Source organism: Petromyzon marinus, chromosome 18 (genome assembly GCF_048934315.1).
Source record: "Petromyzon marinus isolate PM22_M1 ecotype Great Lakes invasive population chromosome 18, UKy_Petmar_22M1.pri1.0, whole genome shotgun sequence".
In the NCBI taxonomy this organism is placed as follows: Eukaryota; Metazoa; Chordata; class Hyperoartia; order Petromyzontiformes; family Petromyzontidae; genus Petromyzon; species Petromyzon marinus.
The window spans coordinates 8,305,798-8,323,746 of record NC_133684.1 but is presented as its reverse complement, the minus strand read 5'-3'; the positions used below and the strand labels follow the sequence as shown (position 1 = coordinate 8,323,746).

General features: G+C 48.7%; 1 protein-coding gene across 3 annotated transcripts in view; it reads left to right on the top strand.

Moving 5' to 3' along the window:
• The window catches only part of PCDH9 (protocadherin 9), a 134,570-nt gene that overhangs the window by 72,371 nt on the left and 44,250 nt on the right, over window positions 1–17,949 (top strand). The window contains exon 4 of one of the 3 annotated variants that reach the window (XM_032956296.2): window positions 5,877–5,967. The exons of the other annotated variants lie outside the window; for them this stretch is intronic. Within the exon in view, the coding sequence (XP_032812187.2) occupies window positions 5,877–5,932 (56 nt within the window). The 3' untranslated portion in view covers window positions 5,933–5,967. The remainder of the gene's footprint in view (window positions 1–5,876; window positions 5,968–17,949) is intronic. 3 annotated transcript variants of the gene reach the window in all.

The following is a 17,949-nucleotide window of genomic DNA, read 5'->3' as shown; positions in this document are numbered from 1 at the left end:
CGCCTTTGTCTTTTTTGTTGGCTGCACTAACAAACGGTGCATCGCTTCATCTGACTGTGCACTCGTCCACTTGTAAAGGAGTCTGCCGATTAATGCAGCAGCTTGCGTTGAGCAGAGTGCGAACAAAAGGATCCTTTGCGATGACGTGTGACGCTGGCGGTAGCGCTCTGTGTCGACGCCACGTTTGGGTCGTGCAGAACGGAACGCAGGCACTCCACGGTCCGTTACTTCTCCACCCCAGTGGTGCTGCTGATGGCCCATTGGGGGCCCTAAGCCGACCATTCTCTTTGGTTCCCCTTCCCCATTCCCCCATGCAATTAAATACAATCCTCGTGAGGTGTCAGAAAATATGCATGCGTAAAAAGACTGAGATGTAGTGGGTTGAGAAAAGAGAAATGCAGTCAAGACAGATGAGAAATATTAATTGGCTTTTATGTTAATGGCTTGTTTATGTTGATTAGATAATTAATTGATGCACCCTTCTTTAATTAATCCAGAGGCCGCCTGTGCTTGCTTGGGTCATTGAGCTCTTGCTTGGCGTGCTTATGCAGTGTCCCCCGTTGTTATCACACAGAACGCGGCCTCAATTAATAAGTGATTGTGAGTGAAATCAGCTTTATTTTACACTGGCAACAGAGGACAGATCAAATGGTAGCTATGCAACAGAGTGCAATTTATGTTCAAACATACTGCAATGTATGTGTCAGTCAGGCTGTAATCAGTCATGATAGGGTTTAGAGAGAAGAAAAAAGTACCTTATGAAAAATATAAAATAAAAATGTGTACGATGTGCAGAGTTCAGTCCACAGAGTGCAGTGCATTGATGGACTATTCTTGTATTCATATATTAAAGGCATTGGCGCCTTCCCTAAGCACTTTCAGAAACAGTACATTTCAACAACCCAAGAACGAACAAGCGATGGGTGTTGTTTTTGGTGGTAAAAACCGGGCAAAAGTTTAAAATAGCAATCCAGAATTGTTTGGGTCTCCTGACGTGTGCACAGGCTTAGGGATATGCTCCCGATTTTTAGATTGATCTGAAAAAAAAAATAGAAAATCAGGCCTAGATATGGAATTCAGGACGATCAGAATTACTCGGATTACTCCAGGAAAGGAAGTGAAGCCACATATGAAACAATGCAATAAATTTGCCGATAACACATCTTTAAAAAGAAAACATACATATATAAAATAGGCACTGTTTTGGATAATGGCCTTCTTCATAGCGTGTAGATGAATATGACATAATTTCTGATGTTTTCCTCCCAAAAATTGTGTCACGTGGCGTCCAGTGACATCCGCTTCGTAACCCTAAAGACACAAACACACATAACGCAATGTGCTGTGAACAAGGGCCATTTGCCGCAACATCGCCACTTAAAAAAATTTTCGTCACAAAATATATATTGGTCAAAGTGCAGACCCTGCAAATTCCTGCTCACGCCTTGTCGGCTGAAAGGGCCTGCATTTGAGGGAGGCTGTATTTGGCCAACTCTTAGATGCCCACCAGACGTCTTGGAAGAGGTTGGGGTACCCACAGTTTACCCCGCCGCACACGACCTGTCAATCGACCTGTGGCGTACCCAATCCACGCTCCTGGGTGGACAGAGGTGGCGGGAGGGGAAATGTAAGCAACTTGCAGCGCAGTGCGTTAATCCACGACGCCATGGCAGCTTTACCGAAGAAATAACGAAGAGAGCCGGCATTAAATCACGAAGGGGGGACAGCGGTGGCGGTGGATGAGGTGCAGTGCTCCGGTACGCGTGACCGGGCTGGCAGGTCGTGAACCCCTGCTGCCAGGGGTCAGGCACGCACGGCGGGCAGGGGGGGGGGGGGCGGTCAGGGGGCCCGGAGCTCGTTACTGTGCGGAGCTGGCGCCGGGGATGAGAGGGATGCGGAGACCTCTGGAGGCCGGGGAGAGCGCGAGGGGGGGGGGGCATCTTCCCGCAATCAGCAGAGCACATGGCCCAGTCAGGGGTGGCCAGGGCCTTTCGGCGCGTGCATTTTCGGAGAGGGGCAATTCATTTAGGAAATGCAATTGATGACTTGTCGGTGAAGTAGCAACGATTATATGCGCCACACACACACACGATATCTATATGTGTAATTGCATACAGTATATTCTTCGACATGTATAGACATACACAAAGACAACGATCCCCTGTATGGCCTCAACAGACTGTTGCAGCAAGTACTGCAGGCACATTGCACATTTGCAGGTACACAGAGATAAGCGTACACAGGGTGAGTAGAAGACAGTTGAATATCCCCCCTCCCAAAAAAAGTCAGCCGTTATCTTACATCAGACCATTTATTGTTCATTGTTAAAGAAAACGTACAATTGTTTAAAATAATGAATAGGCCCTGTGTGTGTATTTCAACGGATATACATTTGTTATTTAAAAAAAAGTTTATATGCACTCAACCAGTGACGTTTAACAATCGGTGTCCTCCAAACTGTTTACCTGTGTGTGCCACTGTGGCATTGCATTCGCATGAACGATGGGGTAGCTGGATCCCTTCACGGTGGTTTGTGATTCTTGTGGGCTTCGTGCGTGGGAAGTGGGGGGGTGAGCTCAAATATGCGGAGACTGCCCCTGGTTGTGGGCAGCACTCGTGGGAAGGGAAGCAGCATTAGGAGGCCATAGCTGTTTCCCGCTGATGCCCTCACGCAAAGCCGCAACCGTCATCCGACGTCAGATAAAGGGTGGCTTTCGTTTCGCTCCATGCGGTTGTTTCCATCCTCCTGAGGCATTCCATCTTACCGGGCCTGTCTCTCTTTCTTAATCACTTATTATTATTCCTGTTTGTGGTTTTTATTTTATTTTTGATGCACAAAACCACCGATGAATAGTCGTCTCGTCCTTTTCTGGCCTCCTCCTCATATTTGGGGTGCCACGGTGATGCAATGTTAACTCCCTTGCCTCGTATACAGGAGGTAGAATCTGATGCTGACGCCTGTATATTTGGAGTTTTCGTGTTCTCCCCGTCGTTGCTTGGATTTTTTTTTACCGGTATTGCAATCCGCATTTAGGAACATGCATTTAAAATATTTGGCTGCAGTAAATTTCCACGTAATATGCCATTTCGTTGAGTTATAATTTGTGGCCAGGTGGCTTCTGAAAAAGAGTTATGTAGCTCAGCGCGCCTTACCTGGTAAAATAAAAGGAGTTTTAGTTTAGAGTTTATATTTCTGAATACATACTTTACAGAAATTCAGGACTGATTTTTGGGTCGCGTTGGTAAAAAGTGTGTCGTGCAATCTCCTCCACCCAACACTGCCAATTGGTAAATTTGTCACGTGATGAGCAAATGTGCCAATTCATTCCCGTTTGTGCACACCGATGAATAGGAGAGTGATCGGCAACATTTAAGACAATCTGGGTTCAGACATTTCGCTGCTAAGGAGGGTGTACTATACACATTTTAGTCATGCTATCTGACCTAAAAAATGTATTACAAATCATAACATTGGTCACCAGATCTCTACGTGTTAAATTTACATTGCACATAAATAAAAATAATTTGACATTCATTCTGCATGTTTTGACATTGAGGTTCGGCTTAATTTGTCGAGCAAACTTAAATGCAAATCGATGAAAACCGAACATCGCCGGCGACAATACAGCTCTGTCCGCCGTGGGAATCCTCACAAGCGGAGGGGCAGGTGATGATGTATAAGATGTGTGGCGCGCTCCGGTCACGTACATCATCCGCCATTACACCGTATAAATGGTCCCCCGCTTGCCCCAAACTGATCATAAATCCATTGTGTGAGCCTGCTGCCGTTAAAGAGTCCGCCAAATTTGGCGAGTGTGTCATTCTTTATCAGCCTTGTTTGCGCCCGAGCCCAGAGAGAGCAGTGCATTTCATAATTTTATTGCCAGTTTCCCGCCTCCCCACTCCCCCTCCTTCCCCCCCCCCCCCCCCCCTTTAAAAAAATAAATAATGAAAGCCCCGTCGTCTCCTCCCGGAGGAGGTGAGATTAATAGTGACGCTTTACGGTTGCTCAAAAAATCCGGCACGCGACGCAGTCCGATAGAGGAAGTTACGTGCGCCAACGAGGGTGCAGGCGCGGGAATAACAATGCAGTGGTAATTCAGTCAGCGGTTTATTTTATTCTATTCATCACAGTCCCAGTCGAGTTTGGCGACGACAGCCCGTGGAGTTTTAGTCGAGTCTGAGTCTGTGGATTTAATTCAGTTGTTCTCTTAGTGTCGTACACTCACGCTGTCAAACGCTTTTTTTGCCAGACACTCTAAGTTATTAAATGTTAGTGTGAGGGGCGTACAATTCTCCTCTTCCCCCCCCCCGCCCCCCGCCCCCCCAACTCCACCTTCTTATTGGCAATGTATTCAATCGGTGAACTCAGTAAATATTTCGACACACATACAATGGCCATGTTTAGTCTTTCTCGGAGTGCCGCAGTCTCCTAAAAGCGCTACTAAATTATTATCTTAGTCTGTGTTTTCATTTGGACCTTCTTATTCTCGTCTCGTCACAGTCGGGCGCACGCTTTGGTCATCGCCACGCTTGGTGATTGTCATCGACTATCAGTGATCATTGACTAAATTAAAACAGAAACACTTTTTTCGTCACAAATGTAACAATCTAATTTGATCATCGCACTGACGCATAGAGTGCACAGCTCATGAAGCCAGACCAAACTTGATTGATGGTCCAGAACCGTTTCACTGCAGTCTCTAGCTCACTGGCGGTCAGTCGCCTCCTGATCTCTCTTCTAACGCTACTACCACGTTTACTTCTCCAGCGAACTTCAACATTGATTTCTCCACCCATGTTGAGGACTCGCTTTACCAGACCCACTGTGCCGTCTCATCCACAACAACACACCTAATCACTCGCTCACCACTCGCTCACCTCTCTTTGGGTCACAACGCTTCTCTTCTGCTTCATCCCTGTTGCTGCTCCATTTTAGGATTCCATTCCCATCGTCTCTTTTAAAAAGTTCTCATGTTGCTCAGGGCACATTGTTATCTATTCCAACTTTAATAGTGCTGTTTGTTGCTGGCCACTTAGGGCTGTACTTATACTCAGCAACTGTGATTTGAAAAACGAATGCAAACAAACCTCCATGGCTGATTCCTGGCCTCACATGACACAGACGACATTAAACAGGCTCCTGAGTGATGCTGGCACAGCAGAAGTGCCCTCGTGAGTCAATATAAGTGGAGCTCCACTCTGCTTGTCCACACACACACACAAGCAGCTACGCGTTTGGGTATCAATCTATTTGGCTTTCAAGGACCAATCATCCAGCACCATGTATCTTAGAAAGCAAACTCTCGACTGGTTTTGGCCTTCTGGGTCTCACCAGCAGAGACAGACCTGTTAAACAAACACTTCCAGCGGTGTTATTGGCAAATGCACTCCGTCTAAAACGATGGGGCCTTGTTCATTGTGAGAAGCGAGATTGCGCACCAGCTCGCCATGCCTTGTTGCGGAGCACATCCTCCCGCCATCAGTAGTTTTCCGATGTGGAGACTTGGCCTCTGCCGTGACAATGTGGAAATTCCATTACTGGCTCAGGGATGGCGCTTGTTTGATCGGAGACGGTGGCACAGAGCATCTTGCCATGGGTCCCGGAGCAAAGAATTAAATGGGGCCCTCCAGCGGTCCAATTTTCGCCTGGCCTCTTCACAGAGGGAAAATGTAATCCCGGGTGCAGTCGCACCGCCTTCGCAACTCGATAGTGACACCACTGATCGGAGAGGCACTCTCACCTTCCGAAGCACCCACTGGGGAGCCCGGATAATAGTTTTAATTGAAAAAGTGACAAAAAAAGTATATATTTTCAATATGTTTTTGTTCTGTGTGGCGAAGAGTCTAAGGTGGTGGTTGTTTACACTCCCCAGGTAAATGGAACGGTGGCGCGGCAGTAACGGGCCTCGCTGCGATTGGTTCGTCGTGACTTCACGTGCGCGGTGCTTTGCGCACTCCCTTGATGTGAGTCATCAGCAGGGCTCTGTGAAGTCCGTTTACCTGTTATCATTTTGCATTTTCTGTGATGCTGCGTTGGCAGTGGTGCACAAGCGCACGTATCAATTCACCGACTCGAACGCGCTCGTCAATAATGCTGCACTGAAGGCTGTAGCCGAATGTAACGCTGCCCAAAGGAAAGGCAAAATAAACTGTTGCAGGCGACGTTTCGGAGCGATGGCCCTGCGCCATAGCAGAGAGATAGAGAGGCCAGAGAGATAGAGTGAGAAAAAAATAGTTGGAGACTGCACAATGTCCCATGGGGCCCTCGTAACAAAAATAGTTTCACGAATTTTTCTTTCAGTGCCCCATGCTGGATATATCGGTGCAGTCTCAAACTATTGTTCATTCAGTCTTTCTGGCCTCTCTGTCTCTCTGATAATGAATAAGAGCCATTGCCCAAGACGTTGCCTATTATATATTTGTTGTCCTCTTTAGAGCCGTGGTATTGACGAACGTGTTGCATTTCTTGTTTATATCTCATCAATCAATCAGTCCTCGGGGGTGGCAAATGGGAAAATAAAATCCCGCCAACCACGCACTGGGGCCTTAGGTGTGAGTTCATAGCAACACAGGACGCGCTAATAGACATGAATATATCTGAGAATGAGGCACTAAATAATATCTCAACTGCCTAAGCAAGCTTGGCTTTAATTTGAGGTCCCATATTTTCTGCAACAGGGAGTGAGCGGTGGCACCAGTAGTCGGTGCACTGCACTATGAACCCCCACCATTCATCCTGAGCCCAATTCCCATTTATCGCCAAATATCGATGGCGAGCGCTGTCCAAACCCTTCCTGAGTCCCACTGTCCCGCACTCGCCGCGGAGTGGTGAAGCATGGACAGACCACCCCCACGACCGACAGGGCATGGGGAAGCACATCGTGTCGTGCATCAACAACTGACCTTCGAGGTCAATGTTCACACCGTGCAACAGTCGTGGGATTGGCAGAAGGAAGGACGCATTGGTGTGTCGTGGTTGGCATTGATGGCATTGGCTGCGGTGACATTTTGATCTTGAAATCGTAAAATGGTAACGACTGCGCTGATGGAACCGCGGGTTTCCATGTGTCACTGGCGGAGGTGAGATTTATCACCTCATTCTACCACCTCTAAGAGGTGTGACCTTGAACCTTCACTGCCAAATTATTACATGGTGTTCAATTGATGAAGGTGGGGGGGGGGGGGGGTGGAAAGGAGGTAGCCAGCAGATTGTAGTAAATGGATTCTTGAATCGATCTGTGTGGAGCTTTGAGAGGTGGGTTTTCTCTGGGTGTTGCTCATTTCCTACCCCAAGCAGCCAAACACTCATTTTATGGACTTGGCCGAACGTTGCAATTTCAGCAGGACCCTCTTTAAATAAATATTGAGACTCGGTCAAGCTTTTCATTGTTAAATAAAGCGGCATTGTTATTAATAATAAATTGTTATCGCATTCAGGGGCTTTTGTATTAAAGCTCAGAAGCGGACCGATGTATTTCTTGATCAGCGTCTATTCACATGTTATAATCCCACATTGAGAGAAACAAAATATCTCCTCTGATTTTAAAATAAAGGAACGTTGTGTCCACCAAAACGAGAAAAAAGCCCCTCTCTCTGGATTAAAGACACATTTTGTCTGATGTTCTCAATACTGTGCATGGCGACAGCAAACATTTTCATGAGCCCCGTTGCTTGTTCATATTATTTTTGCCCCGTTCGAAAATTGTAAGTGGCACGTCGCCGGCGCAGCCATCGTCGTTATGGTCGTGGACTTTTCTCCTCAAAAGCTCTGGTGGTGGAACGGTTATACGAACGAATGCAAGACTCGTGGACGGATATTTTTCGCAAGACGCCCCGGAAGGAGAACGTGGTGGCCGAGGCGCTGCCGTGCTCCACGCCCGGTGCCTTTTTCAGCCTCGACCAAACTATCACCGTCCAAAGACGTAGCCACACCAGCGTTTGTCGCGATTGTCGTGCAAATAATTCAAATCCAACGCTGGCATGCGGCAGGAACTGTTGGCCCAACGTTGTCCCAACGTTGTGTGTTTCCGAGGACCTTCTGAAAATGGTGATAACAGCCATCTAGTTTTAGTGCAGCGTTAATACCTCTCCGTACATGTGGTGCAGCAGAGAACACCGATGACTGTACTGTACTGATGAGTCCGAATGAGGGACTAAAAGCACTGTTCGGTCGTTTCTTTGTTTCGCTGCCACTCTCTGTTGGTAAGGCCACACCTTCAACTGTCGCTTGAGTTGGTAGGCCTCTACAATAACACGGCCACGCATTCACCAGTTCTGCCAGGCTGGTGGCTTGGACAAGGCCGAGGAAAAGTGATGCGAATTGCAACACAGTGGTGGCGGGGATGGGAGTAGTGCCGTGATGCCGTTTGACAGCAGCGTACCGCCACGCAGTGCTAAATCTGCGTCGCGACTGTGAGCGAATTGGCGAGACATAATTGCAGCCTCTGCCATTACCAGGCGCTGTCGTCTGTAATGGCCTTGCCACGTGTAGTAGAAGATCTGCTACTCGTTTTTTTGCAGCCCAGTTTTTGAACGGGCCTAATGCAGCATGAAAACTGAAGTCCCTCGGACATGCATTGCAGAGCATGGCGGCCGCTTTTTTTTTTACAATAATGAAAGGTTAAAACTTGATAATGGTTTGATCAGTGACTGTAAGATGGGAAGAAGTTTGCCAGTAAACTGGCAGCTGTGGGTTGGTGTCTGTTTGATGGGGAAAGGCAGAGGCAGAGTAAGCAGGGGTGAAGGATTGCTCTGGGCCATCCCAGGTGAATTGGCCTGGCCACTGATGTTCGCGTTGCTGGGAGGGATTTTACATTCGCTGCAGGAAAATTTGCTTTGGAAGAGGAGCCAGTGGGGAGGGAATGCAAGGCGGGTGAGATTATTTCCAATAAATAAAAAAAACACGAATTACAAATTCAGTTTCTGTTATGCAATGTAAATTATATTTGTCATATTTCATCATCAGCAAGAGCGATGATCTATCCACTGCTCGGTGAACGCCTCCTCGAAGCATGTTGCCATTCCTCACACAGAGCCTGCGAACACGGCGATCTATTGAAGCGTCGGCACGTGAGCTGATTTCGCCACTCCATCCCCGCGGTGGACGTGAACCCTGTTCCCCATGTGCCCGTGGTTTCGAGCACGCGCCGTTTCGCACTGGTGCAGGCCGCGTTTTCGCTGTGCGTTGGTCTCGACTACCGATCATGCTAATTCGTTTTTTTTTTTTACATAACAAAAACACGGAGGGCAATTACAACAGAAGAAACGAGTGCGATTAAAGAAAACAAAAGACAAAAAGAAAACAAATCGCTGCACCAACGGTTGGCGCAAATTGTTGCATTCCTGTGGACGCTGTCACTGTCCAGCTCCAGGATTCTCTCTGTTGTGGTAGGTGCAGTGTTCAAGAAAGCCTACACTGAGCTATGTCTCTGCTGCCAACTGCTGTGGGTCTTATGGCGCTGCACCAGCAGGAGTCCGTGTCCCACAAATGATTATCCCACGAATTACCGTCCTCTGGGCTCGACGCCGCTGCTGTCCGACCGTGCGTGGCCAGCATGGGTAACATAAATAAATAAATGCACAAAACGCGCCCTGGCCTCATTTTGCATGCACACGGCGGCCAAGCAAATCCGACGCCAAAACCAATTTATTTTTTTTATTTTTTGTTGACGATTTATTTGTACTTTCAACGACGACAAATACTGGAGAGAGCAGAGCCAAAGTACGCGGCATGCAAATGACCCCAGTAAACATGTTGTGGTGATGTTCGCCACTGGCTGCGGTGTAAGAGAACGGCAATACAAAGGAAACGGAAATAGAGAGGGAGAGAGAGAGAGAGAGGGAAGGAATAATAGGAAGAGATAGAGGAAGAAGAAGGGAAGGAAAAGTAAAACAATTGACGGGCGTTAAGTACGCAACCGGGGCAGGACCACCACAACCATTTGTGATAATCTTCCACTGTGGCCTCTTCCCGCTTCCTGAGACGGGAAGAGGGAAGAGGCTTGGTGACACCTTCTCAGCCTAGTGTGCACAACGGAGCATTCGCATTTGCGTGCTCGTCCCGATGTTCGCCTTTGAAAATAGGATTGGCGGCGAGAGTTAACCACGGCTTTGGCAGGGACGACTACGACAAAAATGCATCCTGCCGCCTGCCCAGCTCCGCTCGCTCCTGCATAACCGCAACAGGGGCTCTCGAACTTTCAGGACTCCGCAAGGGTTGCCTTGATGTGAGCCTCCTCCTTCCCGGGACCCCCCCGGTCAATAAATCAATGCGAGGAGCCGTTGCCCTTCAGCGGGACGAGGTTTCATCTATAATGCAGCCCTCTGGCTCTGCGGTGCCTTGTGGAGGCAGTGCCCTTCCCCCCACCCCTCCTTGCCTCTCACACCCTGGGTGATGAAGGTTGGGGGGGAGGCCTTGGTGATCAGAGGTGGAGTTGGGATTGAGAAGGCACATGTGTGTCAGTGTTCCTACTTCGTGGGAAGCGAGAGTATTGGTGTGGTGGTTGGCGCACCATTCTATAAACCGGGCAAACCGAGTTCGCTTCCTGCTCACGGCCAATATCGGTGATGAATATGTGAACCGGTCCTGGGCCTCCCCTAGGTCGACTCAGCCTTAGATGACGTTTACACATGGTGCCATGTGTAAACGTCAGCAGTGGGGAGACAAAAGCAGCCAATAGTGGTGTTTGCTAACCACCCCCTCATGTGCCATGCCGGCCTTCATAGGTGCTCGCTAACCGCACTTGCCCCAACAGTGTGCCAAAGGCTACAGGGAGGAACTTTACCTTCAGATATATTTCAGGAGACCTCCAGTCCGCATTGCTGAGTCTAGTTGATCTCTGTCTTGACTTCCCAGTGCATCCCTCCACTTACAGCCCACCTTCAACCGACTACAAGCTAAAGTCCTCCGCATGCCTTTCATGTAAGTCGCGTGGGATTGTTTAACCATATTTCACCACGTGGCCTCAGTTTAAGGTTAGTGAAACGTGGGGGTGGGGGGTTGAGGAAGGAGGGGACCCAGCAACGGATCCAGACATCAGAACATTGCTGGGTTCACAGTGAGGTGTATTACGTAATGCAATACAATTTGGATTTATAACGCGACTGACGTCATCATCACCATCATAATCTTTATTCATTGTTGTCCAATTAGTTAAAATTAGGGGAACAATTAAATTTGGCAACATTCGTTTAATTGATTGATAAATCATTGAGACTCATTTTGGGGCCGTGTCAGGGAGGAGTGGTGGCACAATGGTTAGCGGCGCCGCTCTGTGAACCGTTGCGACCTGAATGTGATTCCTGGCCACGGCAAATATCGGTGGCGACCGATTCCCCAGCCAGCTGGTCGGGAACAACTCCCATTCACCAACCCGCACCGAGCCAACATCAAGCGAGCCCCATGTGACTGGCACGGCACGGGGGTGGCCCTTCATGGGGCTGTCTGTACGTGACTCGCGTGCGTTCATCGTAATTCGACCGACACGACTGCGTGTGACGCGCGTGGTGTGTGCACGATGGGGGAAGAAGGCGGCGCATGCAAACTCTTTGCGTGTGTATTTTAGTTTTTTTTTATGTTAAGATGATGTAGGAAATTTTGTCACGGGCAGGGGAGAAGACGAAGGGTCTTGAGACGTGTAGAGCGAGAGGGAATTAGGGGGGCAGCAGAGGGGAAGAAGCATCCTCTCAGCTGGATGGCGGCTGACTGGGAGGCTTCGACGAAATGCCCCGGTCACCGGAGCAGAGGGCACGTGACGAGTTGTGATAGTTGCAATCATGTCAGTTTTGTAAAATCTATCGTTGCGTAGCTAGAACAAAACCCAATCTTGTTTACTCAGTTGAAGTATTAACTGATTAGAGATCAAATTTGTCTTTTTCAGACGGCGAAATTAAATACTCCATATTCACGGTTAATTAAGCACAAAAAAGTCAAAGGGTGAAATTTATTGGGAAATTCAAGCAGATAACGTTTTTTTTTTGAAGATTTTCAAAAGCACTGCAGTGACTATATCCACCGACATCATCACGATCATTTATAATCACCACCTTCAGTCATTGTTAGACAATTAGCTATAATGAGGGGAGCAATTTAAATCGGCTTCGTTCATTCCATTGATTGAGAATTCGTTGAAATTCACGGTGAGCATCACTTTGATGTCGTAACATTTCTCGGGTGGGCGCGCGGATTGAGCAGCCGTGCGCGATGCAAACGCGGCTACAGACGCGGGCGGGCTTCTCGTCAAATCTGCCAAACGGATAATCCCTCTCAATCCACTCCCTCGATCAACCCGCTACCCCCGCGTCCTGAAATCCTGAAATCCCGAGGAATGCGCGCGGGGGTTTGACCGCCGCAACTCCGAGCTTGTGCGCGGCCGAATCTCGAATCCATTTGCGATCTCTGTGTGCCTATGTGTGTGTGTGTCTCTCTCTGTTTGTCTCTGTGTGAGTCTCTCTCTCTGCTTGTGTGTCTGACTGTGTGTCTCCGTGTCTATGTTTTGTCTCTCTCTCTCTCTCAAATTTTGCAATCTTTGGAGGAACGTAATCAACCAGGTGGGGTGTTGACTGTTGCGTTGGCCGACTCTCTGTGTTGTATTGCATTATATTTCTAAGTGAACCATGTTTTTTTTCTTCTTTTTGATTTGGAGCTTTCGTGACTGCAGGGATTCATATTCTTGAATATGTTTGTTTTCTCATTCATTTGTACCTGATGATGGTTGCTTGTGTTGCAATCGAAACGTCGTATTCTACTAATATTTAATTTAATTTATTTCTACGTAACTTTACCGAAAGAACCAAAGAGTAGGAGCCAGAGGGGTTGATGGTCATGCCGGAATTACGACGCTCCGCAGTCGCCCACGGTCAGAGCGTGCCTCTCACCTCCGGGCAGCTGGCTCTCGCTTTGTCTCGGTGACTCTCGACACCAGCGGTGAGTTACGCTACCGGCTGCGCCAGCAGACCAGCCTCTCGGGTATCGTTCACCCCGACGATGCTAGCCGTGGCCAGGAGTCGAAGTTGTGGTCGCTGGCGGCTTTGTAGCTCAAGTGCACTGACCGCTTGCACCACCCGCTCGTATGTTGACAAGCAAAATTGAACGGGCCAGGTGTTCACAGTGGGGTGAGCGAGTGGCTCGCAATGGGAATGTTGCGAGCCACTCGCAACCTGGCTAAGAAAACAACAGTGGTTGTCCTGTGGATAGACTCATCCTTGCCATAGGGCAGTGGAAATTCCATCACTGGCACAGGGCTGTAAACGGGGAAATGAGCATCACCTGAATGCTCGATGCAAGCAGTAAATAACTTTTTGACGATACATAAATAAACACATGGGAATTTTAAATTCAGATCTCTTGCGCTTTAAGGGTAAAAGTCATGAATATATTTCTTTGCTTAAGGTCATTTTTATTTATTTTTTGCTCAGGAGGGGATGTGTGGCAGCTGCGAGTTGTGCAAGAATTTGACATACACCAGGAGGGAATTCCCCGAAGGAATCTGTCAAATTCCTACTAACAGTGTTTTAATGAGCGTGCTAAAACATCAGCCGCAGGTGATCCTCAGCCTTTCCTCTTCTTGGCAATTTTAGCGAAACCAGACAATCCGACGCACGCCCCCTTTTAACTCCCCTTTTATCCAAACTTTCAGGACACACAAAACAGTAAAATGCCCAGTCACATCTCCCCCCACTTCAACCTGAATTAATGTATGAATAATTGCAAGCCATTTTTTTATTAATCGTGGGTGGGGGGCAGTGTTGCCGAATGTAAAGGTGGGAATATCGCAGGGGGCCTTCTTCCCAGCCCTGCTGGGCATTAAGGGGCAGGGCTTTGACAGGCATCCGGATTTGCTTGGTGATCCCGTTGGATTATGGGAAATGGGAAAGTGAGTTATCGCCATGAACGCAGTGGGGGGGGGGAGGGGGGAGGGGGTGCGGAACGGGCACCTAGAGCTCCCGGAGAGCCATTTGCCTCACATGCCGACCGCCGGGCGCACGTGAAGCGACGAGCTAGACAAATGCGTCTTCGCGCTCCTGGTGGACGCGACAAGACCGCTCGCTCGCTCGCTCGCTCGCCTGCTCACCCGCCCGCCTTCGAGCGTCGGCACCCGACCAGAAAACACACAAAAAGGCAAAGACAAACTCGTGTAGCCGTTTAAACGTCAAGTATTTTTTGTTTGTTTGTTGCTTAAACACGTGGTGCCTTTCTGGCACAAATCTGCCACTCGACGCACCATCATCGTCACATTAATAGTCATCAACGTAAAAATTACACAATTCTATACAATGACAAATAATTATTCTATCTATCGAGGCAAGTGCTGTTAGCGAGCAACTATGAAGGCCGGCATGGTGCACGAGGACGTTGGTGTGGCCCGGACAGCACGCTGCCCGCCTTTGTCTTCCCTGTGCTGATGTTTGCACACTGCACCTGGCTGGAGGGTTGGCTATAGAGATGTCCCGGAGAAGTTCTGATACCGCTCACCAGCGACACATTAGCCTTGGCCAAGGATCGCACTCATATTGCTGTATTTGTAGCGCTGTGCGTTAACCCACTGTGCTGTACAGATCCCACATATTCTCGCGTGCACGTGTCCTCACCACGGATTAGCACCGTTGACTACGTACGATTCGAAAGTAGTTCAACACGCACATACGTACGCACACGCAGTTTCACATTTAAAAGCCCACTTGTAAAAAAGTGCGTTGGTTCAGCAATAAAAACCGTGGGCAGCCTCTACCTGTCAGCAAATTTTGTGGCTGCAGGGAGCCCCAGGGCTGAAAGGGACCGCCGAGTGATTAAGTAATAGGCAATTTATTTACAAATTTTTTAATTTGTACGCATCGCTGAAGCAGCAACAAATTGTGCGTGTGCGCGTGTGAGCGCGCGGGCGGGTCTGTGCACGCGCCTGTGTGTGTGGTTAGCGCACTGCGCAATTGCACCCAGCCAGCCACCCGAGTTGGATTACCGGCCATGGCTAACATCAGCAGCAGCTGCAGGCAGAGCGAAGTTGGCGCCTGAGACGGTGCAGTCCCTCCCCCAGACTGACTCAGCCGTCGGTACCTAACCGCACCATCAGCCGCTGACCACACCGCCCACTCGTGCGCCGCCCTGACCTCAACGTGTTTGCTAGCTAACATCACTCACCCCACCCAGTCTGCGTGTGCTGCGTGGGGGGATATTTACCTTTGCACGGAACGGATGTGGCGAACGGGGGACCCAGCGGCGTTTCGAGCGCACGGACCACGATCGCAAGGTTGTGAGTTTGAGTCCCCGTTCGGTGATCGACTCGCGCTCCTTCGTCCGGACAACACGGGGACCACTTTGTTTGAGGTCAACAGGGGCAGTCCTACGGAGTGACTTGTGCCCTGCCATAGTAATGTGGACATCAACTGGCTCTGAGCTGAAAATTGGACATGACCACTTCCCCGGTGTGGGTTGGGGAAGGGCAGGGGAGGTGGGTGGGGGGGGGCAGGTGGGTGACATGTGACTTGATGGGTGCGCTGTATTAATAAGTATAAATTGGGGGGCTCATGAAACCCCTCCAAAAGTGACCCCGCTAAACATGCAGTGAGTGAGTGTGATTCAACTCGATATCTCTGCACGGCTCAATCGCTAGTGTCTCGCTTGGATTTTCAAGCTGCGGAAGGGCAACAACGGAATGGGATGTCACGTTACTAAGACGGTGCAAGATGTTGTGCACATTGAGGCTTTCCTGGACAAATAAATAGAATGACACTATTTATTTTATTTTGTTCTTGTTGTTGTTGTTGTTTTCACAAATGACAATTGCAACAGAAGCCATGCTACTTGTCGGACGTGCGTGGCCGTCACGTGCTTGTTTGTAGTTTGGCTGTTGCAGCGATTTACCAACAAACCAATGACCTTTGCACCAGCACATTGTAATATCATAGTAAATAAGAAACGAATTACCAATTACAGCCCAGTTTAACACGTAGGCTTTCGCGATCTATATTATTCATAATACAGGTTTTTGGGTTAGATCGCGTTATTTATGAATGTGTCGTAACCCTCCACCACCCGACACGGCCAATCAGCAAAATAAAGTGTCACGTTGACAAAAGACAATTAGTTCACTACTTTAGCCCACCGGTGTGTTGAAGAGTGAATCCACAACATTTACAGTTTGAATACGACGTTTCGCTGGTAATTACATCCAGCATCATCGGGCAATTCGCCCGATGATGCAATTCGCCCGATGATGCTGGATGTAATTACCAGCGAAACGTCGTATTCAAACTGTAAATGTTGTGGATTCACTCTTCAACACACCGGTGGGCTAAAGTAGCGAACTAATTGTCTTTTGTCAACGTGACACTTTTTTTTGCTGATTGGCCGTGTCGGGTGGTGGAGGGCTACGACACATTTATAAATAACGCGATCTAACCCAAAAACCTTTATTATCAATTACAGCCCGTTTGTCAATCCTCTGCTGGATGAAGGTCTCCCCGTGCTGTCAGCTTATGGGGGTGGTTTGACTATACTTCACCACACTGGTGAGTGCAGGTTGGTGAACGGGCTAGGGATTTAATTCACATTTCCGGGTTCGTAGTGCAGCGTGCTAACCACTCCAACCATGGCTCAAACGAAATATGAGAGAATTACATGGGAATGTGTTACACACGCAGAGTGGAAAGTGGTATCAGAGGTCATCTGTAGGCGTTACATTTTAAAGTGAATTAGCTGTGGACCAGGCACAGAGAGAGATACATTGAGACAGGCTCCGCATGGAAATGGAAGAACGAGCGGTGAGTAGAATGAACCGCGAGACAGATACATTCTTATACAAGGACCCTTACCAAGACAGACAGACAGAGGGATGACGGTCGGGGAGAGGAACAGACGCCAAGGAATAAGACGCAGAAGTTAGAGGAAAGCGAAAGCGGGCGCGCGAATGAGAGGGGACAGCGGGAGATAATGTCGACAAACAAAAACGGAAGTGTCGGAGACAGAAAGCTGGGGAGAGTGGACGGAGAAAAATGATGGGAGAGAGCGAGCGAGCGAGCACACGTGCGCGTGCAGAGAAGAGGGCAACGAAGAGAAAAAGGGGTTGGGGGGGAGGGGTCCAGGACGGGGAGAGGCAGCGAGCGGTGTGCGCTTTGAGAAAAGCAGGTGGCCGGCTCGCAGCCAAAGACAGCGCTCTGCCTCCCAGGAGGGTGATGCATTATGGCGGTGGCTTCTCCGACAGCTCCGGGCACTCCCTTCAGCCTGATTTACGGGCGGCCGTTCAAGCAGCTCATAAGGAAAGAGCTTAACCCCCTCCTGTTTGCCTTGGCTGGCCGTCCCCCTCCCCTCGGAACAGAACAATGTTGCAAGCAATCTCAAAAGAAAAATGCGAATTTGTTATAATTGTTCATTAATGTCTCGGCGCGGTGTATCGATCAATAAGGGGTGATGATGAATGCGTTTTAAAGTTTGATCTAAACTTTCTTTTTGCATCCTTTGCTTTTGTAATTTGTCTGAAAGCGCCAGACGTTAACTACCTCGCCTGGTGTGCAGGAGGTTGTGGGTTCGATCCCGACCCTAACGCCTGTATATTTGGATTTTGCATATCTCTCCCTCTCCCCGTGGTGGTGTGGATTTTTCTCCGGGTCCTCCGGGTTTTCCCTCCACATTTAGAATGAACATCACGCGTTCAGAGTATTTACCTGCGAATACATTTCCACGTGATAAGCCACTTCGTTGAGCTATCATTTGTGATTGCCAGGTCGCTTCTGAAAATAACTCAATTGGGCCTCATCCTGGTAAAATAAAAAAAGTTTTTAGTTTGAGTTGGCGCTGGGCGTGTGGGTCTGAGGGCACGGATGCGTCTGTAGTTTGACCGATCACGCTTCCACGAACGTGCGTATGACTGGGGAGCGTGCGTGTCAAAGTTAACACGCGAACTCATGAAACAAACCGGTAAAAAAAGACTAAAAATGCATTTATGTAAAAGT